The sequence below is a fragment of the Calypte anna genome, chromosome 2 (genome assembly GCF_003957555.1).
Source record: "Calypte anna isolate BGI_N300 chromosome 2, bCalAnn1_v1.p, whole genome shotgun sequence".
In the NCBI taxonomy this organism is placed as follows: domain Eukaryota; kingdom Metazoa; phylum Chordata; class Aves; order Apodiformes; family Trochilidae; genus Calypte; species Calypte anna.
The window spans coordinates 98,899,453-98,925,775 of record NC_044245.1 but is presented as its reverse complement, the minus strand read 5'-3'; the positions used below and the strand labels follow the sequence as shown (position 1 = coordinate 98,925,775).

At 38.3% G+C, this 26,323-nt stretch overlaps 1 protein-coding gene across 1 annotated transcript in view; it reads right to left on the bottom strand.

The window, feature by feature from the left end:
- PIEZO2 (piezo type mechanosensitive ion channel component 2) overlaps positions 1-26,323 on the bottom strand; it is a 309,202-nt gene that overhangs the window by 159,103 nt on the left and 123,776 nt on the right. The window contains exon 4 of the mRNA XM_030444928.1: positions 5,187-5,229. Within this exon, the coding sequence (XP_030300788.1) occupies positions 5,187-5,229 (43 nt within the window). The remainder of the gene's footprint in view (positions 1-5,186; positions 5,230-26,323) is intronic.

Below are 26,323 nucleotides of genomic sequence, written 5' to 3'. Positions count from 1 at the left end.
ATCAAATGTTGCCAAAACTGTGGTAACCGCACATCTGTTATTCTTCAAATATATATTTTTTAAACAGTTGGTATTTACTTAACATATAATAAACAGTTATTAAGTCATTCTGAAGTCTGTTTGGTGAAGGTATGGTATTCTCACATGAGAGAAACAACACGGGAACAAATGTAAAAAGGGAATAGATGTGTTGTTAGTAGGTGAGTAGTTACTAGTCACATTTCAAATTACAACTCAGAGAAGAGCAGTGAGAGGAAGACTTGAGTCCAGAATCCCTCTAGGACAATGATTTTTAAGAGGCCCAAACCCATTAATTTAAACTTTTAAACTTATTTTAAATTAAACTTTTAAAAAATTTCATTTCTAGATCAACCAATACATAATGGAAGGCATTTCTGTAATCATTATTAAGTCAATTAGACAAGTACAGAAACTCCATCATCTGGTAGCTCAAATTAAAGAAATTTAGATTTTTAAAAACTCTTCTTTTGATTTTCATTTTCTGCAGTGTGGAAGTGGCCGTTTCCCCAGTACTGGCTGTGTCTCTTTCCAATCTCTGCACTGCAGACCTCATCCCAGCCATGAGCTGGAAAAAACCTACAAACTGTGTTACAGGAGAAGACCAAGTTGCTTGAGATGCAGGTATCACGCATGCTCAGCGTTTTAAACCCTGTTTCTTGTAGAAGAAGATAATATAAGAAGATGATATAAGAAGAAGAAGATAATATAAGTTAACAGTTTTCATAATTTGACAAATTTCTCCAAAATGTTCTGCAGAAAATGCAGGCAGATGCTGCAGTCAAGAGCATGTTGGACAAAGGTGATGGCCACTCTAGCCTGTTACAATTAGCTTATTTGTGATGTCTCAAAAAGCAATCAATAACATGAAGACCTTAATTTAAATCTATCAAACCCGCATACACTCCATTTAATTTAAAAGCTCTTAACTCCAGTAATTTCCTGGATATTAAGCTACTTTACTCAAGCTCCAGCATTTTTATTTTCTCTCACACTGAAGAATAGCATCCTCAGCTCACAAGTAATGCTTACATAAAAGCCTCACAGCCAGATTTCCTGGTGCCTCTATGTTTTTCAGGATATGAAGACAACAGCAATGTAAACACTCCCCTATTGCAGAATAAACATCACGTAACCACAAAGCAGTGATGACATAACCTGTATAATTACCTGAGCCTAATTTTCTGCAGTGTAAACAGTGTCCATATCTCCTGCCCCCCAATCCACTCTAAACCAGCCTGTTAAGAGGAACATTCTGTATGAATTTCCCAGGTTTAAGCAAAGACATATTCCTTCTTGGGACATTACTTTGAATGCCATTCCTTTTGTGTATCTAAAAACCTTGCTTCCTCCTGAATAAGAATGTCATTGCTCAAACAACACGTTCAAATGCTACTGATATTTCAGTAATATCAGTAATATCATCACTGATATTTCAGCTGACTCAGGTGTGCTGAAAACAACAACTTGCAGAGAATATATTTTTAAATAGCAAAGCTGTTGCTTTTTGTAGTGCTGATATACATAATCTGAAAATATCTGTAGAGGATCAGACCAAACATAGACACTGTCCTGTCTCTATCAGTGGCCATAACGGGATGTCTACTGGTGAGAATAACACTAGGGAAAGCACATAATGGTACACACCCAGAATAATCTCTCAGGTTTAAGAGATCTTCAGACCTGGAATTTCTACTTCTGTGAGTGCAAGTGCACTTCCCAAATCATAGTATTATATATAGCAACACATATATCTTTTGTTTCCTTCAGAAACTATTGTTTAAAGTATAAGAATTTCTGATCTTAAGGAATCACATACAAAAAGATATTAAGCAAGTACTGCTATAAAGGATTTAACACTGGAATTCATATGTTACTCATGGATCTTTTAGTCACCCAACTTGTAGCACTGCTATAAAGTATTTAACACTGAAATTCATGTTACTCGTGGATCTTTTAGTCAACCAACTTGTTAATGCGGATATATTCACATCATAAAGCTTGTGTTAAAAATACAATTAAGAAGATTAATAGTATAATTTTTAAAAATATTAAAATCCTTAATTATTCTGTCTCTTTAAAAGACTTTATGTTTCTTGTTTTCTCCTTGTGTGTTCTCTGGAAAAGCTGGTATGAGAACACTTGCTTCTATGATAATAGCAATCCAAGCACAATCAAATTTTCACCCCATCCATGCTAACTAATTTTCTGCTTCAATCAAAGTTATTCCAGGATAACAGTCAAGTTCTTTGGGGTACAGAAGTGCATCTGAAAGCCTTTCTTATTTTCAAACTGGAATGGCAATAATGGGATCTGCATGGGAATCTCTCCTAAATGTTTGCCTCCCCTCAGGCAGGCTTCTGAGCTCTAATTCAGTCTAATAAGAATTCTCTGTGTTTCCTGTGGCACATATGTTGCACGTACTCAGCTCACGGGGGTTCTCCTTGCTGTTTTGAAACATCTCACAATTTGGAAACCGCCAAAAATAGAACTTCTAAGGAACTCAGCATAAAAAAAAGTGGGCCATTTTCCACTGGAAGTTTCAAACCACAGACCCAAGCTAGCACTTGTCAAAACTCCTTTTTCTTCCATTCTGATGGAGACAAGAAGCACCAGCAAGTGTGAACTGGAGGACTTAAAAGAAGAATGGGAAGATGAAAGAATCAAAAATTTACTGAAGTGCCCTCCAGACATGTATGATATTATGCTGAATTAAATGTTCATCAAGACACCATTCTGGGTGTAAATTGAGAGAAAAGCACAACCTATTAAAAAGAACCTTTCGACAATAAAAAACTTAGCTACTGAGAGTGCGCAACTTTCACTTATATTCAACTTTCTTGCAGTGCTTTTAAAAACATTCTATCTCTAAATAGACAACATCCAGTAAGGTGCCACAGTTAAGGATTTTCTAGTCTGATTCTTGGTTTGGCACTGTGTCTTCTCAAGCTGATGTTTATGAACCACATCCCCTCCCCCTGATGCTGTAGTGAAATGGAATCACTTGACTGAAAAGTTACCTTTTCAATCAGAACTGTGCATTATGACACCTACACACAGGTTTAAGAGAAACAACAGGTTAAGTAGTACGTTTCTTTTTATGTTTGTTAAAACTATTCTTAAAAACTTCTAAAATCTGCAAATATAAAAAAACCGAGACAGAAATATATTAAAATTATTTTTTATCAGAAATCTATCCAGAACTGCTAAATTTTGACATAATCAAAGACTGCAGTTTTGACACAATAAAAGACTGCAATTTTACACTCAGGATGCTTACATTACTGGGCCATTTTTAAGCTTATGGGGCAGTAGGACCTATATATTTTTGTTTCGCGATCCAAATGATGTCTTAAAATATTTCTGACTAGTGGGAAGATATGAAGTGAAAAAGCTTGTGTTTCATTAGCCTCAAGATGGTAGCTGAGGAATATCAGTCTGAATTTTCAAGTTGTGACAGAAAGATATGGCATTAAAATGACACTGTTTGTGCTTGGGTTTTTTCTGTTGAAAAAAGTTTGAGGAGTGTTTACAGGAGTGACTTTATTGGTCTCATAAGATTTGCAACAGAAAATAATTTGACCTCTATGTAATATTTGGTACAGGAGAAGTGTTTTGCCTGTTCTTTTCTTTTCTTTTTATTTTACTTTTCAACTAAACCAAGCCTGCAAAGCTACAAAGATAGCTCTGTACCAGTGAAAAGCTAAATTTCACCAAGACACATTCCATGTTTGTCACATTCAAAAGTGATTTGCTTGTCTATGTTTCCTCTGAAGAAACAAAATAATATGTACCAACTTAATATTCACAGCTGTGAGAATAACAACAAAACATAATTTTTCCATGCACTTGTGTGCCTACAGATGCTTTCAAAATCACCTTCTAAAGCAAGAGAATTACTAATCATTAGGACATTAGCATCATGGACACTTCAAACAGAAGTTCTTATGGAGAGATGGGTGACCACCCTTTAGAGATGACAGTTGTGGTACAGCTCCTGAAGACCTGGAAGCTATTTAGAGATGGCTTTAATCCTTCCCCCAGGTGCCACATTTCTTGACAGAGGTCAGAGAAAGTCAAGTATTTTGAAATTTATTTCTTAAGGTGGAGCTAGATAAGAAGACTCCTTCTACAAAAGGATGATATAGAAAAAAAACTTTTATATATTGCTGACATGATCTGAGAGTTTGATCTAATTAGTTAGGGTAGTTAAGAATCAGTCTTGTGACAGAAACAGGTTTTGTTGTAATAAGAACTTTAAGCCAAATAAAGGACAGAAGAAAAATGCAGCTTGCTTTCTGGTTGTGAAGACGGAGCAAATTGGTCTGTTTTCTGTTCTGAATTATTTCTATGGCTATTTATTGGATTCAGAAAAGCCTGACTGTCTGTAGGGTCTGCTGAGATGCCTCAGGCATTAAGCAGGATATGTATTCATGCAACATTAAGAAGAGAAACCTGTGCTATCCTGGTCAACAGTGAGCCAGGCACACTGGTGTACAACCCCAAAACCACACTATTTAAGGGAAAACAACAAAACGATTCAAGTGAAGAGCAGACTCTTCTGCTTACCATTTGTAGAAGAATAAACACATGATTGAGCATCTGAACCTCAACATCATGACTCTTCAATGAGCTTGGCCTAGTTTAATTTCTAAGGGAGACGTGTTTCTGGTGTGTTGACCCTGAGGTTCAGTTTGGCTGCACTGAGTTCTTGCACTTGAAGAATGCTGAATTCTGATTTTTCTTCTAATGCTAAATAGGTCTGTGCCAGCTTCAGTCCTGTCTCAACTTCATTTACTTTTGTCAACTAATATGTCACAGGTTAGAAGTTTCATGGAAAAAATAATGAGTGAGAGCAATATTTTAATTAATATGATTTCTGCCCAAACAGTGTGTCATCGTTTTTAATACGAGCCTGCTATATAATCACCAGCAAAAAACATTATGATCCAGGTTCACATGATGAATAAATTTGCTCAGATTGACTGGGGAAATAAGACATGAAAGGAAAAGTTGAATATCTATGTGCATGACACTGCATAACTTCCTCTCTAAATCTGAGGTCATAGATACATTTGATCAGCTAAAATAAATATTTCTGCAAACTTGTGCAGGCATTTTTCATCCTTTTCTTTTTGCACTGGTAAGGAAACAAATTTATGGCTTACCTTTCAAAACCAATCTGCCGTAATGTTTTCTCCCATGTTGAACCTATACAAAGAGGAGAAAAAAACAAACATCCTCAGTAAAGAACCTTTATTGTATGAACACTCTTACTCTTCTCCTTTCCTTGTACAGCTGGAGTCTGTACAACAAGGTGACTTTTTTTCCACCCCTATAGAAGTACTTGTAAATAACATCTGTTTCCTCCAGAGTGAAGAACCATTAAGTGAGGTTACTGCTGAGTGACATAACCGCGTGTGGGGGGGTATCAGCCTATATAACTCCTTTACATTGCAAAGCAGGCGGTGACTGCTACAGTTCACTGCAATTCCAAGGGTGGTCTCCTCTCCTAGAGCAATCTGATCTGTACACGAGTCCTGAAAGCGCTGAGCTGGCATCTCACATCACGCACTCTTCAAATTTCAGCTTTTCATTTTACTGTAGTGTTCGCCCGATTCTTGTTGAAAGCTTTACAGCTCCTTCTGAAATCCAGCCCTTTTATTTTTAAGCAAAAGCCTCAAGATGTTTTTCTTCTTTATTGTTTAACCCTTCATGCTCATGCAAACAGCTGCAATGGACTCTTTCTCAAAACGATCGAGAACTCAGCCCCACAAGCTACTCAGAAGTCGCCCTCAGTATTTCTGGTGCACTTAATAAAACTTCTACCTAAACTTTCTCAAAAATACCCTCCCACACACACTGTAAGCATTAAGTTTTGAGCTTCTGGTACATTTTTTTCCTAATGCCAGTCTCTCTCCTGCTACCTTTATGTGGTCATTAAAAACAGAGCCTAATAAGAGCACAAATATGTCACATCATGCAGGTCTGCAAGGCAGGTATATAGGAAGACATGAAGCTGGGTCATAGTTTGCTTCTCTGTGGGGAATGGAACAGGACTGCATTCAGTGTACACAACTACAGTGCTTTCTGTATGCTCTGCAATACTTTAACTCCTATTGCTGATGAATATTGTCTCCTGAAGGAAAATGCAAATTGGGAACAAATTCCCTGTGAGTGACATTTAGTAGCACTTAAGAAAATCAGAGACAAGCAGCAGTGTTGCTGAGAAGTAATGAGAAAGAGCAGAAAGACATACTGTGCAATGAGTGCCCATATAAAGTCTATAACAAAACCATGTATTAGATCCTTTCACTGACAATCCAAGTCCTATTTGACAAACTAGTATAGGAAAACAGGTGACATAATGTTATCAGTCAGAAAAACCTCTGCAGATTCATTTCTAGCCATCATCACATTTCCATTGTGTTAAAGGTATTAGCTCAGAAATCAATGACCTGCTGTGTTTGCAGTTTATCTCTAATCTACAACGTTAAATATTTGAATATGATGCTTTTCACTCTTAGTCTTTGTATTCAGGATACTTACTGAAGATCCAGATAAGAATCTAAGGACTGGGCTTCTACAAAGTTTTGGATTTTGGGGTTTGGGTTTTGCTTTATTTTTCAAACCTAACAACAGAATTCTTTCTATGCAATTGACTAAACTTTCCAGTTTAGCCCAAGGAGGTTGTGGTAAATTTCTAAACTCATGATACTATTTTTCTGCACAATTTTATCTAGTATCTGCCTGGTTTGCAAATCACAGACTGAGCAAATAAATACTGAAATTAATATAACCCAGAAAGTGGATTTCCTTATAGGCCTGTGTCATGCAAGATTTCCTTCATAATTGCTAACTAGACAAAGAAAGACATTAACGTGGGCCTGCAGAAAAAAATTCCTTGTAGTAATCTCTGATTTTTAAAAAGAGGAAAAGAAACTGCATTAAAGTATATGCTTCTGAAGTCCAAGTCCATGTGCTTTCAGAAGACCAGAAGTCCAGCATTTCACTTCATTCAAGAAGGATCTGAGTTGGCTAAAGCACATGTTCACAGTCAGTTCCAGAAGTGGTTAGTAAGAATCTTCACTATACTTTTCTAGAACCCTTTCTTCATCTTGGAATTCTAGAATCATAGAATGGCTTGGGTGAGAAGGGATCTCAAAGATCTAGTTCCAACCTCCCTACCATGGGCAGGGGCATTACCCACTACACCAGGTTGCTCAAAGCCCCACACCAGCACCCACAACCTCCCTGGGCAACCTGGTCCAGTGTCTCACCACCCTCACAGGAAAAATTTCTTCCAAATGTCTAGCCAAAATCTACCATCTTTCAGTTTGAAACCACCCCCCTTGTCCTATCATTTTCATGCCCTTGTAAAAAGTCCCTCTACAGCCCTCTTTTAGGGTCCCTTTCAGGTACTGGAAGGCCACTATAGAGTCTCCCTGGAGCCTTCTCCAGGCTACACCCCAACTCTCTCTCAGGCTTTCTTCAGAGAAGAAGTGCTCCAGCCCTCTGATCTTCTCACTGCCAGTCTTTTGAGATTTCAGTCACATCCTTTTTTTTCATCAAAAGCCTCTAAAAACCTTTTTGCATGGTACATTATGACATGGCATACAAAAAAATCTCAGTTCAGGACAGTTACAGCTACAGCCAGTGATAATTTAAAAAAACTTCTATTTGTCTGCATTCCTTCCCAAGCAGGCAGGCATTTCAGGCCCCTAGCCCAAAGAGTACACAGCAACAAGAGGCTTCAAAACTGAGGAGGAGAAAGCTCTACCTTCAAATTATGGATATAATGGATTAAATTCTGTTCTGGAATAACTGAACATGGTACATTGTTTGATCAATACAAGGAACTTCTATTGAGGTGCCTGTATTTGATGGAACTGTGGCAGGACCTATTCCTACATGCAATATCTTTCATCAGCATTAAGTTAATATTTTATAAAAAGTGGCCCTCTAAAGGCACCTTTAAAGCAGAACAGAAAACATTCTAATGTCATACATTTATTTCAAATCAACATGAAAACCAATAATGTGTAGCACAATAAAATATCAGCATTTAATTCAGATAAAGAACAACTTCATTAACATCTTCTGTTATGAGTTATCCCTCAAAACACACCACTTTCTGCACCCTTTCTGTGTATCTGTTCTCATGTAGCACTGATGAATGAAGTCTTTGCTAAAAAGATGACTGTGGCACTCCACAGGTGAGTGCAGGTCAGATGCAAGCAATTCTCAGTTCGTAGAATCCTGCTGGCTCTGAAAGAGCATTTAACAGTTTTTAAAGTTTGAAGATTTGAAGACCATTGATGAAAAGAAATCTCAACAATATTTCTTAAAGGACAGACTACTACTACTGTCATCTTTTGACAGTGTTTCAATACTCTCCAATGTTGTGTACACTAGTTACATGAATTTTTCACCCCGTGACTGGCTACACTTCAGTTGTATTAGATACAAAGAGTCCTTTGAGGGAGAGAGGAGGAGGGAAGGAAAAGAGAAAAGGGAATTTGGTCTCCACTGGTTTGTAATCATCTTTTGGCTGCATCTGGCTAGCAGAATGCTCTTTGAAACGCATGTCACTTCTCTGAAGCAAAGCCTGCCAAGAGCACAACTAACATTTCACATTAAAAAAATATACAATTCTTTTTCTATGGAGGCTTTTAAAAAAAATTCTTATGATCTAAACATTCTGTTTTAAGATTTGCCAGTTCTCTTCTCAATAGTATCAACTTCTACACTGCAGTAACAGCCAAAAGTAAATGCCCTTTTACCCTGAGGTAAAAGCAGCACTAGGCAGAATAACGCTATTAAAAGTCCAGAAAACTTATTATTTCAATTTAAACCTTACCTGGTACTTCCAAAACATTAAACGAGGTTTAAGTCACGTAACTCACTAAAATCAAAGCAGGAGCTTTTAACTGATTAACAACCTGATCCTGCTCCCAAAGATATCAATAGGAATTCAGCTGTTCAATTCAGTCTTTCCCTCTGCTGGGACTGTGGAAAACATTAATCTGGCAGCTTTCAGAATAAATCCATTGCTACGCTCTGGTTGCTAAGTTATTTTGTCTTCTCTTTGCCTTCTGTTTCTTACCACCATGTCAAAAATACCAAAGTTGTTTAAAAGAATGTCTTAATTTGGTATCCATTTAATTAAGCTTTTATTCCAAATATTTGCTCCAGAATGCCTGGCCATTCCCATCTGTTCCAAAGATTCTGTTTTACATTAACAATGCCTTTAAAATTCTTTAAAAAGATGAAGGATAACAAACTTCCAGAATTATTTCTCACATTTAGTAGAAACAAAGGTAAAATGCACATCATGCTCACATACGCACTCAGTGAAATCCTAGCTTAAGGACAAAAGTCTTAGAATATGAGAATTAATAAAGTAAAATAAAAACTGCTGGTATTATAGCGGTCAGAATATCCACCAAATTTTAGAATTTTAACTTGAAGGCTGTGACACTTACAAGTATTCTCCAAAACAGTTACAAAAAAAAAAAAAAAAAAAAAAAGCTACCCCAAAACATCCACATATGAAATTACATAAAAATTACAAAACAGTAATGCCAAATTCTCCAGAAATTGGAAGAAACACTTTGCCAAACCATTTCATTGCAGCTGCCGCTTCTCAAACACATTATCAGAGAACACAGCAGAAGTTCATAGAGTCTGCCCCAGCTGGACTAGTCAGGGTCCTGAGTATCTGAATCCACACTTTAAAACTCTCAACAAACTGTATCAACACACCAGCTTGTCCTGCTATATCTCTATATCTTCTCTCTCAGAAGAGACATGTGTGCCATGTAACCCATCTGAGATTTTGAAGTCTATTTGTAGTGAACTGGGGAACATTGTTCTGCTGTATATTCTCCTTTAGCACCTTAGTACTTACTGGCCAGTTCAGAATCACCAACTATCTGAATCATACACAAGTGCAATTGATAAAAACATGTCTGGAATATGTTGATTTTAGCAGCTTCATATATTTATTGACAGCTTTTTCTGTAGCTGTCTCCCAGTAGCAAGCTTCTATCTTCTCAGAAATGAATGAATAAATAAATAAATTATTTTAGTTCAGGAATCCTTTTTTTTTTTCTTCTTCTTTTTAATCAACATAGAACCACTGGTTTTATGAAACAGATTAGTAGTTTTGTCAACAGAAATGCATGTGACATAGGAAAGAACTTTTTCTTATTTGCTCCACAGTACCATAGAGATATTATTAGCACTTACTTACCTGAGAATTGCTTGCATCTGACCTGCACTCACCTGTGGAGTGCCACAGTCATCTTTTTAGCAAAGACTTCATTCATCAGTGCTACATCTTCTTTTTTGGTTTGTGTTCAGTCATCACTTTCTTCATCTAGCTAGAATCCTAAAACCACTGGCTCTCCACTTTTACTGATGGTTTTAGTTAGCACACCACAGCAACCCATATTTTTCCTTATTCCTTCTCCTTGAGAAGTTGTTTCAGAAATGAAATAATCTGTTGTTGTGCCTTATGGAACTGGATCCCTGAGGTTTTTTGGGGAGTGTGGCTGTGCTGAGCATCCTCCAGTCCCACCCTGCTTGTACATCAGGGCAGCAGAAAGTCTCTGCTCACTATAACAGATGGGATGCAGCCCAGGAATAGTACTAAGGGTGAGCAACCTGACCTGGCCCTTCATCCCTTAAGGTGACATGATGCTGGAAAGCTTTCTTGGGGACAGCACAGGACTGAGGGTGGTTGGGGTGAGTGTCACATGTATTAGCAAGCAGTGCAGCATAATAGTAATGAAACAGTTAATTCAGAGACCCTGGTCTCTGAACAGTTAATTCAGGCCTGGTCTGGCCATGGAGACCAAATGCCCATTAGTGGTTGAAACACAGCAGTTTTGTTCTGGGGGAATGGTTTAATTTCATGTGAAAGGACTCAGTTTGTGTTCTCAGAGATCACTCAGTCATGCAGACCAAAGCATGATGAGATATTTGTTCAAAAAATACTCTCCTGATCTGTATCAGAACACCAGTGTGGACACAGCAGAGTAGTAATATGCCATATGAAGAGACCTCATTTTAAAAGAATGTCATGTCTTTATCCCAGATGATATACTGTGGTGATCAAATTAAGAATCATAGAATTGGCTGGGTTGGAAGGGACCTCAGAAATCATCGAGTCCAACAAGAAGTGATGAGTGCAGGAGGATTGTGCCTATGTAGCTTGAATCAAAGAAAAAGGAAATGTAAAAGAGATTTATGTCTCAAAATGGACAAAGAGATGCTAAATGCCAAGGTAGCATTGTCTGGTGTCACTTATTAAGAAAGAAGTGATCATTTTTGTAAACAGCATGTGTTATATAACTAGCTATTGGATAACCAATAGATGCAGAAGTTTAAGAATCTAAAACATTAAATGGGATGTAGCTGGTTTTAAAGGTGAAACTTATGTATTTATTCACACATGTGAAGATGACTTGATACTTAAAAAGCAAGTTGAGAAATGTTTGGAAAAAAAAAAATAACTTGGAAAAAGAAAATTTGGGGAAGTGCTTTCTATGTTTGTTCTTCCATGACAGATTTGTTTTAAATCACACACAGATAGTAAAGCCAATTGAAATTAGTAGAATTGCTTCACCTTTATTTAAATCAGCTTTTCCACAAGGATGACAAGTTCCACTCTTATTATAAGAATAATTACTTCTTTTGTTTGCTTAGATAAAGTGTATTGCAAACACAGGCAAACAACACCTGCCACACACACAAGTGTAAAACCACTCTTATTTGAAGAAGAAGGCAGTAAAACAGGAAAACTCCCAGCATTAGAAAATCTTTGAGGAATGTATTTCCAATAAAACCTGAGATAACTCGTTAGTGGAAAGCTTTGGTTGTTGTTGTTTAATCTGTTATTTGCCTATTTATTTACTCTTTTGTTGGTTGGTAGTTTACAACCCAAATTTCCAGGAATACTGAAGATTTGAATTTATTCAGTTGTCTTTTACTTTTGCTTTCTTAACAAACCTGCATCCCTTTCCTCATTAGATTACTGCAAAAAAGGATCAGGAAAAGGACTTTGCACACTGTGCAAAACACAACTTCATAGGTCACCAGCACAGGATCACCTTGCAGGAGTAAAGCCGGAAAGAGTCAGACAGTCCACATATACAACAGGTCTTTGGTTTTTTTTTACCACAGAGAAGTGTCAGGGCTCTGAGGAGCAGGCTTGAAGGAAGGTGACACTTCCTGCCATTACCATAGGGATATCAGAGTCACTGAGCTAAAGAGCATCAAAGTTCTGCTCCAGACCTCCTGAAAGCAGGCCAAATAATAACTAAATGGGCCTTTTTTTTTTTTTTTTTTTTTTTCAAATATGGAAGACTGGCCTTGTTTTGGTTTTCAAAGTAAAAGAACTTAAAACTTTTATTAAGAAAACTTTTACTACTTTTACTAAGTTTTCTTTTTCATAAAACTGAAGAAAATGAGGTTTTTTTCTCCATTTTTGTTGGCAGAGAAATTCTGTCCTCTACCATCCCAACTAACACTGCTCTGCCTGCTAAATTGTGTCTTAGAAGCAGGATTTTCACCTCGGAGTGTAATTGATGGGCATCCTTCCAATTTCTAGAGCTACCCTCTGCTTAGTTGCATTGTAACATAATATACTGTTATGAATACTAATAATGTTGACTGAGTTTTCTGCAGTCATGAATGTGTGCAGTGTGCCAGGGGAAGGAATTTCCTTTTCATTGTCTCCTTTTCTCATCTTGTTGTATCAGAAGAAGAGGTACACAAATTTTTCTTCTGCAATGCTACATTGCAAGAATATGGGAAAGGGCAGATAAATAGCAAGTATGTCTTCAGTAGCACATCCATGTACAAGTTGAAAGAAATACAGTTAGAAAACTAGGAAATGACACACAGAAACAGGATGAATACAAAATGACAGAAAAATAGTGTTCCAGTGGTAGTATCTTAAATTGCCTTATTTTTTTTTCTTTTTTCGTTTTTGTAGGCCTAAGGACCTGCTCATGTTCAAATCTTTCAGAAAAAAAAAAAAAATTATCTGAGACTAGATACAAACAACACTAGATACAAAGACCTGAAGTTATGTGTGATGGATGATAGGCAGAATAAACTTCTGAAAACTGGCTTGAGATGTGTAAAATCTTAGCATGCCACCTTCTATAGAAGCAGAAAATGGCAATTTCAGTCTCGCCTCCTGTTTGCATGCTATTAGGAGAAGGCAACAGTAGGGCTTGCACCAGACAGCAAGACATTTGGGCAATAAAAGCTGACTCAAACCCAGAGATCTCCACAGAAGAGAAATCTAGATGCTGAAGGACATGGTTCTCTGGGAAGCAGATTCAAGCAATCAGGGAGAGGGAAATGCTTCCAACAAATATTTTTCTCACTAGCAAATATAAAGATGCCTTATCTGGTTCAGACAAGTATCTGACAAGTGTAAACACAAGGAAAGGGTTTCTTTTGTTTTCATTTTCTTTGTCTTTACAGAGCTTACAATGTGATTTCACTCAAATTTTCCCAAAATTCTAGTACGTGAGAACTGAAAGGGCAAAGCTCTCTCACCCTCCACCTCCCATTCCTCTAAGTCAAGAGACACTCCAGAATGTTGCTATCCTGCTGCTCAGGAAAAATGGAACAGACAAAAAAGAATTCAAGAAAAGAGAATGTGGTAAGGATCCAGTCACTGATTCAGCCCACTCCTTCCCTTCTTGACTGCTGCTGCTCCTTGGGTGAGGAGCCCACAGGAACGAGGGGGTTGCAAGGAGCTGTCTGACCAAAGAGGCACAAGATAGAAGCACCAACAGAAGAGACACTTCTCACTTGCTCCCACATCTTGGGAGTTGTCCTTGGGCATTTTCTGCAAATCCAGGAGAGCATTACAGATTGTGCTCCCTGCAGCTTGTTCAAACAAGGAACATCTGCTGGATTTCACTGCCCATGGCATAGGTAATGATAAGTAAATGATACCAATCTGTGCTCTGCTCCTGATCCATGAAATAGCCACAATTGAGCCATCAGAAGTGCCCAGAGAGATTTCAGAGGAATTGCTATGTTTTTGTATTAATTGTCATCTATAATAGACTGCAGGACTGCATCCAGTGTACCAGCAGATAATTTCACAGCACTTAATTAGTTTTTATTAGGGTGCTACAAATGGCATGAGTACTATGAAAGAATTCAAGAAATCATCAGGTTGCCTAATGATCCCCATTTTCAAAAGCACTCCATGCTTTTGTCTCGCATGCTTTAAATAGTTTACAAATAGCTTGATCTTTCTGGTTACATTCTTAATTGGGAGTATTAGGAGCAATTTCTCACCATCTAGTTTGCTTGGCTAAAACTATGCAAAAAAAAAAAAAAAAAAAAAGCCCAAACCAGTAAAAACACTAGAACTTTTGCCATTCTTAATAAGGTAATAGATGACAAGAGTAAGAGAATAAGTTACTTAAGTACACTTACTTAAAGCATATTTATTTTGTCCTCACCTCAAGGTGTTCTATTTAAGTGCTTACTAGGGTATTAAAAGTCATATCTTTTGAGTAAATACTGAAGAGGATGGTGGACAGTAATAATTTCCTACTCAGCAGGGATTTTCACGTTACAGGAATCCCAGGCAATTTAGATGTGTGACTCTCAAATGCATTTTTAAATCGGGTAATTTATTTATTCACGTGTTGCTTCGTTGCCTTTATAAGTTGTATCACATCAGGCCTAATAGAAAAGGGATAAAGAGCACATGGTATTGCTTGCTTTCTTTCAAAGATACATTGCCAAGAACAGCAACACTTCAAAACTAGCCCTGGTTGGTGAGTCCCCCCAGTCCAAGCAGGTCTGCAGAACTGGAAGGTCCCATCGCAGGATCAGGTGATGGAGTGCAGGTAAAATCAATGCTCTTAGATAATACACAGTTTATAAAGCATCTAAGACACACTAAAAATGATACAGTTCAAGATGGCTTTATATGAAGGATATTGGCCCAACTTCCAAAACCATTTGTGTCATCCCAAACTTTGAATCAATTTTAGAAAATTGCTTATACTGAATGTAGAAATCAGGGCATCTTGGCAACATTTTCTGCAAGGCATAAAGCCTGAAAAGTTTCTCATCTTTGACAGCTGGAATGCATTGATAATATTTTATGTGGTTGCAAATGTGAGCTACTCACAGCAGTATGGGACACTGTAGGATGAAAAAGAGCAAAAGGGTGGAGGAGAGAAAAATATATTAAAAAATATATTCAACAGGAGAAGTTATTAAAAAGTATAAAAGACGTCAATTTCTAATAAAGAACAACTCACACCTACGCCCATTTATTTAGGACTAAAGTAATCCATATTTATTTAATTGCTTTTATCTGGAGTGACTTATTTAGAGGCATTTTGCATGAGAAAAAAAATAACTTACAGTCTAAAACTGGCACATCACCTATTCTAATGACAGGTCTGGAAAAGAATTAGAGTGGAAGAAATAAAAAAAATCTGTCTCACTAATCTGTTTTTATATCATATTAATATTAATATTAATCAATTGCTCTCAGCAATATTTCAGCCACCTGTTTCCTTAGGTGGATTTCCTGGTGCTTTTACACCTTTGACATCATCAGTACATAGCTGCATGTGATAGGATTAAAAAATGCCATAGACTTTTACAATGGTTTGAATTGGAAGGGACCTTTAAGATCATCTAGTTCCACTCTTCATGCCACTTCCTCACCTCCACTGACATGGGCAGGGACATCATCCACTAGACCAGGTTGCTCAAAACTCCATCCCACCTTGAACACTTCCAGGTCATTCCAAAACAATTCCTAAAGAGCCTGTTTGTGGGGGAAGAGGGCTTTAGAGAAAAGGGAAGAGGCTCAATGGGTAATAACTAAGCATGTCCAGGTACCTGAGACACGTCAAAAGGATGCTGCCATTATTCATGTTTGCAGATGTTTCTGCTATAAAATCTGACCTCCAAAGTGAGGTTGCAAAGCAAATGATACTGAATTACAGTCAGGATCTCACCCCTCACTCCAGCTCAGATTAAACCACAACTGTAATGTTGGCCATATCTATCCATAGCCAGGTGTGCTCCCATTGCCACAGGAGTGGAGGTTTGCTGACAAGCAGCTCCAGACTGCAACCACTTCCTCTTCTTCCCTGGCAAAGTCTGGTGGGAGGACAAGAGATTTATGGAGACTGTTCCCTGCTGCTGACACAGCTGCCTTCCGTCTCAATTGGGCCAGCACTCCCTGGTAAGTATACAACCTGTTCCCACTGCAGAATAAAAGATGTCAGCTAAGGGTAGTCCAAAATGCCAAAACTCGTAGATAAAAATTAACTACAGGTATCCACTAATAATTTCCCTGGCTTTATTCGTGCACATTTAAAAACTCACATCCCCGTGGTTGTTGTTTAAAGGTCTATTGTAGATATGCTAACTTGAAAAAAATATAGTTTGTTTCAAAGTGGCTGAGAGCTGATGAGATGTACAGCACTTCAGCAGAGGTCTTGGCTGGTAGCTGTCAGCCTGGGACACAGCTTTTACAGAATCAGGCTATGCATTGTCCACTGCTGTGTTGTAAATCAAACATGAAAACTAATCCCATAGACCTGGTTAACTGGAGTATCCTCACTGACGTAATAAAAAATAGTATCACCAGGCCACGTACTTAGAAAATCAAAAGAATAGGAACAACATAGAGAAAAGAGATCTGGAATGTGTGATTCCTTCAGAGGATAAAGAAATCTACAATCTCACATGGAACAGCCTTCAAAAATCTGCATGGTTTTGGACTTTTTAAAGTAGCAATTTCATAATTTTACCCATCCTTAACAAAACAGCAACATCCAAAGGAGTGGGATGGCTTAAAAGATATTCAGCATAGCAAAGCTTGCAAGCTACTGGTCAGACTGGGTAAGTTGTGACCAAAATCAATTACTACTTGACAGATACTTGGAAGCCTCTGTGAAAGACTTCCTGCCTGCTGCTGCTTCACTTCTTTACATGCTAGTTTTACTAACCACTGTGTATACCAGAAAAGGCACCCAAAAAAACAGCAAATATCACTAACCAATTTAATGGGAACCAGTTTTTAGATCTGAAATTTAGCCTGTTTAAAAGGGGGAAAACACTCACTCAAAAGAAAAAAAAATCACATTTACCTTACATCTTTTAGAATCTGAGTCAATCACACTGCTAAGGAGAGAAGCAAGTCCTTACTGCTACCGTTGCTTGCCCTCTACAGGAAAATAATGAAATGTTAGTGGCTACCTCTCCAACCAGCCTACCTTAATATTCATCCCCATAGCGTGAGGGAAAATTTGGACTCTTCATCACCCAGGTTTGAAACACTCTTCATACCAAAACCAACAAAGAGCCAAAAGTCTTGAGGCAAGCAAGGCCAACCTTTCTGAGGAAAGACCCAAAGAATAGATCACAACTGTCAAAAGAAACTTCTCAGACCATTAAGGCTGGATATTCAGGGAGAGAGATACAGGATACATCATGTTCTACATACCTGTTCTCCACCTCCTTTCAAGGACAAAGATACTGACTAGGTCAAAGTCCCTTCACCTAGATCAGCCCCACCACTCACTAAGTATTCATTGCAGCTCTGGTAGAGGAGCTGTATTCAGATTGCTCAGGAATTTTGCTTCTGTCTCAAACGCAAAAAAAAATAGAGGCCAGTCTAGTTTAAGAAAAGAAAAGAAGAAAAATCCTTTCAAAGCAACGTATGTAAAAGAAAAGGAGAAGGCATAGCCCTGCAGGTTATTCATTATTAGTCTGACTTATTTTCTCATATGGCATTAGTTACATGTTACTTGAGATTTTAAAGGAAGTTCTAGCATTAAGTATCTACTCAAGTCAAAATTATGTACAGAATTAAGGATTGAGTTAAGAGAGATTTCAGATTTTGAGCAATTTTTTTTTCCTATTAGTGCCTCGTAGCAAAGCAATTGTTGAGTTAGGAATTCATTTGTCAAGCCCAGTAAGAAATTATAGTTAGTGCATGTATAAAAATTACTGCTCCATTTTCAGATATGCAGAGTGAAAGTTTGGCATGAGGTTCTAATTATCTCCTAAATGTGAGTCCTGCCAAAACCAGTGGGACAAATCATATCTTAACATTAATGTGACCCTGCTGAATATGACTTCCCTGCCTCATGGCACCAATCCTGAGAGCAGAATGGGATTTGTACAGGTGCAGCAGCTGGCCCACGTTTGTGAAAAGTGAAAGGCTGAGGGTGTGAACTGCAAAATGAGAACAAATGCAACAAGCCAGCTCAAGCAATTCAGCCAAGGGGTCAAAGCCTTAAAAGAAATAACTAATAGCTTCTTTTCTGCACCACAGAGAACATATAAGTATGCAAACTATGTTGAAAATATCACCTTTTACTCCAGACTTATCTGAAGAGAGATAAAAAAAAGGCACAAGCAAGCAGCTTTTGGTTGGCAGGTTTTCATATGTGAACTTTGGGACCTGAAAGATGTTAGACACCCTTACCTCCTAATAACTCACAGTGGGCAGTGAAAAGAACCACTTACACAGGATATTTTTTTTTTTTTCAACTTGTTAAATAATTCAGGGCTTTATCTCTCATGCAGCTGCTCTCCACTAGATTTCCTAGAGGGATGTGGGTGCTGTAGGAGGAATCAGCTCTTAGCTTAGAGAGCTGAAAGTAACATTCTATTACATTTTTAGCTGAAAATTATGCATTAAACCCTCTCAGAAGGCAAATGGACACAAACACTGAATTGCACAGGAAAAAGTGAAGAATGCAAAGCATAAAAAGGAAGATAAAGAGTCATTTTAGCATGTTTCCAACACACATGTCAAAGGGAAACCAAGAAAAAAATCTGCAGTCCCAGATGAATTTGTGCATAAATCAATGCACAAACTCATCAGGGATCTAAGTTACATGTCTTAAGAGATCTTGCATTTTGTGCATTCCTACCCCAAGAACTGAATTCTCTGAACTCACTTTCTAATTTCCAGAAAAATATTGTCTCTGGTGGATTTGCTGGCATCATCACTAAGGGCCCAGGCAACAGTGGGATCCAGCTGTGCTAGGGGCTGTAAAACCACAGAAGTGCACAGACAGTGCTTGCCTTGAAAAATCTGCAGGCTGGGCAGGACAGAAAAGCTGAGGGAATTGTTAATATCTGGTATGTTAGGAAAGGCTGAGAGAATAGGTGGCTCTAGGCTTAGTTGAACTGGAATTTAGTACTAAATCATGATGTTCAGTAACACAATTCTGCAGCTTCTTATCTTTCCTCAGATGTCTGTAAGTTTGTATTTAGGTAGTTCTCAGGTGACAGAGACATTGTCCATCTCTTCTACCAGGCCAAAAAAATCCATTCATTTCTCTAATACTCTCCCTTGTTAGTTCCTCTGAATTTATCCTAACAGACTGGCTATGAACGATGGCTAAGTCCTGGAAGATCTCTGCTTGCATGTAATTCCCATATAAAATGAGAAAACTAAAAAATACTGACATGCTGCTTTAGTGTATATCACATCTCTCCCTCTCTCCATCCTATTTGCACCATTAGTACTGGAAATCACTAAAGCAGAAAAGTTGTTTCACTGCTGTTTCCAAGTGCATCAGTCCCTGACCAGTGGAACCTTAGTGGATTTTCCAAGAGTGATATCAGGATTCTGAGACTCAAATTACTACCATGTTGTCTTTTATTTTATTTTAAAGAGGTTTCATTGTCAACAGAGAGGGGACACAAAAGCACTTGAGTCAGATGCTTACGTGACAAACTGGTTGGCAATGGCATTTGCACTTCTGCAAGAAGTGTTAATGTTAGGAGATGTCCTGCTGATCTCAGGAAGCAGGAACCAGGAAGCAAACTCAAAAATGTAAGCAAAAGGAGAGCTCAGCAAGACTGAAAATATGGTAACAAAGGAGTTATCTAGCCAAAGGACTAAGGGGGGTCTAGGCAGGATATATGTAGCACTGTAAGAGGAAATGCACCACAGAAGAAACACAAGTTTAGCATGTGAAGATACATTTGGCTAAGTGAACATAGATGCAGCTAATGGATGACACTCCCATGGAGTTTGGCTTATGTTTGGCATATGGATAAAGCAATTTACCAATTAAGAAAATCACATTAGATGACAAGAAGTAATAATTTTGAGTTCATTGTAGTATTAACTCATTTTACAGATACAAAAGGAAACCATAGCCCGTTTTTTGTGGATTCAGCTGAGCAACTGGACCCAGCTGTACTCTGTACATCCTGTTACACTTGTTACCACACTTCCCTGCAGAGAAAAATATGAATGAAGATCACACTTCTGTATCAAGGCTGGAACACCTTGCCAATGAAGACAGGCTGAGAGAGGGGGTTTAGCCTGAAGAAGAAAAGGCTCCAGGGACAACTTATAGACCAATACCAGAAGGGGATACAGGAAAACTGAAGGGGGACTTTTTATATGGGCATTTAGTGACAGGATAAGGGTTAATGGCTTTTAACTGGAAGAGAGTAGATTTAGGTTAGACACTGGGAAGAAATTCTTCACTGTGGGAGTGGTGAAAACACTGGAATAAGTTACCCAAGGAGGTTCTGGATGCCCCCTCCCTGGAGGTGTTCGAGGCCAGGTTGGATGGATCTTTGAGCAACCTGGTGTAGTGACTGATATTCCTGCACATGCAGGAACACATTCCAGGTGGGCTGGAACTAGATGATTATTGAGGTCCCTTCCAACTCAAATCCTTCTATGATAGTACGATGCTGCGATTTGTACCTGATAAAATTTAAATAAGTTGCAAAAGACCAACTGGTCACCTGACTGAGATACTGCAACTAATCCACATTATTGGTGGCATTACTTCTTAATTTTATGTATCACAAGACCTCTTTTGGAGGGAAAAATCCTGGGAGTTTTTGCCCTGATTACATAGCATAGTTTCCACTAGGAAAAAACATAGACAAGAGACAAAACTAGAACATGATAAACTGATGTGGACTCCTCCCAGAAGACTCCTGAGATAGCTCTATAAAGTCTGCTTCAATAGAAGTATCAGGGTAAGCAAACAGGTTAGAAAGTGGGTCAGTGGCTCACTAATTTTGATATAATAGGAAATAAATACACCCATGCAAAAAAGTTTCCTCCTAATGGCTGGCAGGCAAGGTATGCTTAAGACTAGGTGGTTGGTGGACAGAAATATGAAAAAGCTGTCTATGCAGGGAAATTAAAATCTTTGTTTCCCAGCAACTGGTCATTTTCTTGTGTACCAGTGAGTAGGAACTCTCCGTGGGCAAAGAACACCAATCCTCAACTAAAGGTGTTCTTCCATCACCAGGAGGTAACTTCACATTATGATATTTGCTGACAAAATCCAGTCTAACTTACTATGGGCTGGGGTAATGACACAGGATCACAGTCGACCATCGTCCTTATTTATGCCACTTCTCTAAGAGGATCTCAGACGTCTGCTTTTGATAACTGTTGAACACAACCTTAATTTATTTGAACAGAGTCACAACTATCTCATAATGGCTTAAAAATTATTTTATGAGATAGTTCATTCCCATCTTTGCCTTTCCAAAGAGGATGTGTTGGATGAGAATCTCCATACAGTTCCTGGAGATATCAATGAAGACCTGATAGGAAGGAAGTTTAATTGTCACGAACTCCAAGAACAACAACTGCAAATGGGTATATCTTGACTGAATGCCAGTGTTTAAACAGGAAAGTAACATCCAATTCCCAAGACAGAGCAACAGCATCAGCAGAACACACAGACTCACAGAATTCTCCCAAAATAGCAGAGGGTATAGTTGGAGCCACACAAATGCTTCTAACACACGATAATTTTAGTGTGCCATAAATTTAATGAAGTTTAAAACAGAAGCATCAAGTGAAATATTGTCACACCAATTAAAAGTCTATGTGAAATACATGTGAACATATGAAAACATGAAATGTGTGTGACTCTATGAAGAAGTACTTGAACACTGTTCATTTCAAAACCTCTATTATCTGACTCTAAACTACATAAAGATGCACAAGATTTCCAGTAAGGGAGATCATCATTCAAAGCCTAGCCAAACACTGGAAAATATCCAGTGAGATTATGACCTAACTATCCACATCCTGGACTAAGAATTTAAAAACAAAAAAGACACTCACATTGTTATTTATGCTGAAATATGTCCCAACTTTTCTACCATTTCTGAGTTCCAAAATATACTAATCATTTTCACAGGAATATGTTAGTTATGTCATTTTAACAGCTTTCATATACAATCTCCAGCTGAGGAAGGAATAATAATGAACAAAAACATGTTAGGATAAAGTATCTAAAGAGTAGAGAGCTCCTGATGGGCTTGATTTACATCTGAATGGATTTAGCATGAGCATTTGGAAATTGCAAAAATCTACATTTCCCTTTCCAAACTCAAATTTTTCAGCTCATAAACCTTGTCAGGCTTTATAACAGCTTGCTTTGCAGTGTCTTCTGCATCCCATATGTTAGGGGAATGGGTTTTATTAATATTAGTAGAGAATTGCAGAGGCCAAACTTTGTAAGCACATGCCCAAATACAGAGGATACTACCTCAGAATTAAATATGTCCTAAAAAAGGTACAATCCCAAGGTGGAATTAGCTATTTGAACCACAAACAGTAATATTAAAAAAAAAACCAACCAATAAAAAACCCTCTGTAAACATGAGCTCACTTTCACAGTGGTCCTATAACAGAAAAGAGAATATGACACTGAAAGTTTCAAAGATGAATGCAGCCACTGTGTGATGTGTAGAAAGCAGTGAGGGAAGGGAAACAAAAGCAAGTGAGAAATATTTTAAGTATTTTTCCCATTTTTCATGATCTGATAGATTGTCTCTTATCTAAAACATCAAGAGCCTATTAGCAAATCTTAGGATCCCTAACATAGTGCCATTCTCAGCCTAACAATGTACCTTCTAACTACTCATGATAAGGAGAAGTGGTATATATATATATCAAAGCTTTAGAGAGCAAAAAAAGAAACCTAGTGGTTTCTAGGAAACAGTGAGCTACCAACTCCAACTTGGAACCAGTGGTAAATTATTGCAATGTATGCAATGCCTTATCACCAGCACTGATACTGATATTGCTTTGACAACTTTCAGGTCACTACTAATGAGACATCCACTTAAAATTAAACATCCTTTACAAAAATTAATATCCTGATAAAGTTTAAATAATTCATAGTGCTTACAGTAACTTTATTACTGTAAACCAAAATGCAGTTCTTGTGAAAAGGAATAAAATAACTGAATTACATGATATTTTCGACACTCAATATTTCCAAAAAACCAAAATTCACACCTAGGTTAACTTCTAAGAAGCCTTTGAAATCAAGAGCTGTGACTACCTAAAAGTTAAATCTTTTGCTCTTCTCCAAGAAAATTAGATAGCAAAACACAAATGTTATTTTTTACCTACTTATTAAATACAGCAACCCAATTCAATATAATATGTTGTAGAGCTTTTCACTATTTGCTTTAGCTTAAAAAACAAAACCTAACAGGAACAACTGAGAACACTAAAGAGGAAATGTGATATGATTTTCTTATTGTTACCCAGAATGACATAGGATGGATGTGGAAACAAGTCTTTAACTTTTTTCCAGATGTCCATGGAACACCATTTTAGCTTTGTTTAAATGTGGATGTGTGAAATTCCTTTTCCAGCTTTTTTGTTTGTTTGTTTTTGGTCATATATGACAGAATTTTTACAATCTTTCAGTGACAACAAGTCATAAAAATAATATTAAAATGCATGTATCCTAGGTGGTTTGTAATCTATCTTGTGGAAAGGTTGTTGAGAGGATGGGATGGTACTGAACAGATGGTATTTCACTCTCAAGGAAATGTAATTTCTAGAGCTGAAATTTATTTTGGTTAAAAGTCCTCATAAAAATATGATACAATATGAGTACAGTAGCAGAAGATTGGGCCAGCCCTGCGTGGCTGTAGAACTGAAACAGAACTATGGGCAGAACTATGGTTCACACGGATATGCCAACAAGACATCTCATCTCAGCCAATCCCTAAAAATTTTCTTTTACAAACTGCAGAAAATTCTTAATGACCCTTAGAGGTAGGACTGGAAAGCAAAGGTTTATTTGAAGGAGTGCTGTGACTAAAAAATTATCCCTGTATGTTTATCCACTCTCTGAATCTTGTTGAGGCAACAGCTCCATGAGTACCAGACTCAAGGGCTGCAGAAAAGCAAGCCTAACATCAGCTCCGAGATGCTCAGCCAAAGACTGCTGCATATCTTCTGGCTTTGCCCCCCACTTTCATTCATCCCCTCCTTCTGCACATCGAGGGCTCTGCAGAGGGACCTGGACAGACTGGAGAGTTGGGCTGATTCCAATGGGATGAGGTTTAACACAGCCGAGTGCCCGGTCCTGCACTTTGGCCACAACAACCCCATGCAGTGCTACAAGCTGGGGACAGAGTGGCTGAGAGCAGCCAGGCAAAAAGGGACCTGGGAGTCTGGATTGACAGGAAGCTGAACATGAGCCAGCAGTGTGCCCAGGTGGCCAAGAAGGCCAATGGCATCCTGGCCTGTATCAGGAACAGCGTCGCCAGCAGGTCCAGGGGAGGGATTCTGCCCCTGTACTCAGCCCTGGTGAGGCCACACCTCGAGTACTGTGTCCAGTTCTGGGCCCCTCAGTTTAGGAAAGATATTGAGGTTCTGGAGCAGGTCCAAAGGAGGGCAACCAGGCTGGGAAAGGGACTCGAGCACAGACCCTATGAGGAGAGGCTGAGGGAGCTGGGGCTGTTCAGCCTAAAGAAGAGGCGGCTCAGGGGAGACCTCATCACTCTCTACAACTCCCTGAAAGGAGGCTGTAGCCAGGGGGGGGTTGGTCTCTTTTGCCAGGCAGCTCTCAGCAAGACAAGAGGGCATGGTCTTAAGTTGTGTCGGGGGAAGTTTAGGTTAGATATTAGAAAGAATTTCTTTCTGGAGAGGGTGATCAGGCATTGGAATGGGCTGCCCAGGGAAGTAGTGGATTCTCCGTCCCTGGAGATATTTAAAAAGAGACTGGATGTGGCACTCAGTGCCATGGTCTGGGAACCGGAACAGTGGTTCAAGGGTTGGACTCGATGATCTCTGAGGTCCCTTCCAACCCAGCCAATTCTATGATTCTATGATCTTGGGAGCTTTAGGTTAAATATTAGAAAGAATTTCTTTACTGAAAGAGTGCTCAGGCACTGGAACAGCCTCCCCGGGGATGTTGACTCAACCACCTCCCTGGAGGTTTTAAGAAACATGAGGACCTTCAGGACATGGCCCAGTGGCTCAGTATGTAGGGGTTATGTTTTGTTTTGATGAGGTTTTCTGTGTTATTTTTGTGTGTATTTGTGTAGTGTTGGACTCAGTGATCTCAGAGGTCCTTCCCAACCACATCTATTCTGTGATTCTCTGATTTCATCACAGCATCTCAACAAATATTGCTGTTCAATATCTCTGCTCTGCAGATAAATGATTACTGTGGGATATTTATACGCACGGCAGATAATACTGAATGTCCATGTTGATAGTGAAATCATTTACTTCTTTTTTTCTTTTAGATCCCAAAGTATTGCAGCCCCTGTAATCTTGCCTGTTATATACCTCTCTGGGTATTTTTGGAAGCACCCATACTTGAAAAGTTATAGAAACTGAGCTTCTATGCTACTGCCCATACTGAGTGCTTTTCTTCCTTGCTGGTAGTTACAGTTGTTTAAACTTCAGACAATTCCATGAAACTCAATTTTGTAACTGAAAAAAACAGTGCTGAAATTTCTACCCCCTGCTTAGTGAGGTTGCCTAACTGGGTAATTTAATCAGCCTGATTCCTGAAATTGCACAGGTTGCTACATAGTACTAAAATTTAATAATCACAGAAAGTTCCTGCTGTAATGAACAAGGCCCCTGAAGATGAAAACGTGTGTGTTTATATAAACAGAAATAAATTAAGCACAATCTGATAGAAGTTTTAAAGACATCCCTTGCCCCTTTTCACATCACTGTTAGTGTTTTTGTTAGTCTTGTACTCTTAGACAAAATAAAAGATCAGATAGCCAAGAATAAAGTAAAGGATAAATATGAACTAATGGGAACTGTGAAACCAGATGTGTTATAAAGTTGGAACTGTTGCCACCACGACAGCAACAGCTACAATTGTTTTTTACTCTTGCAATATTTGTCTGGCATATCAGTTGCAGTTTAGGAATCTCTACCTCACGTGTGCATCCATAAAGAAAAAATTAGCCACAAGAAAAATATTTTTTATCTTCTTTTCTATTA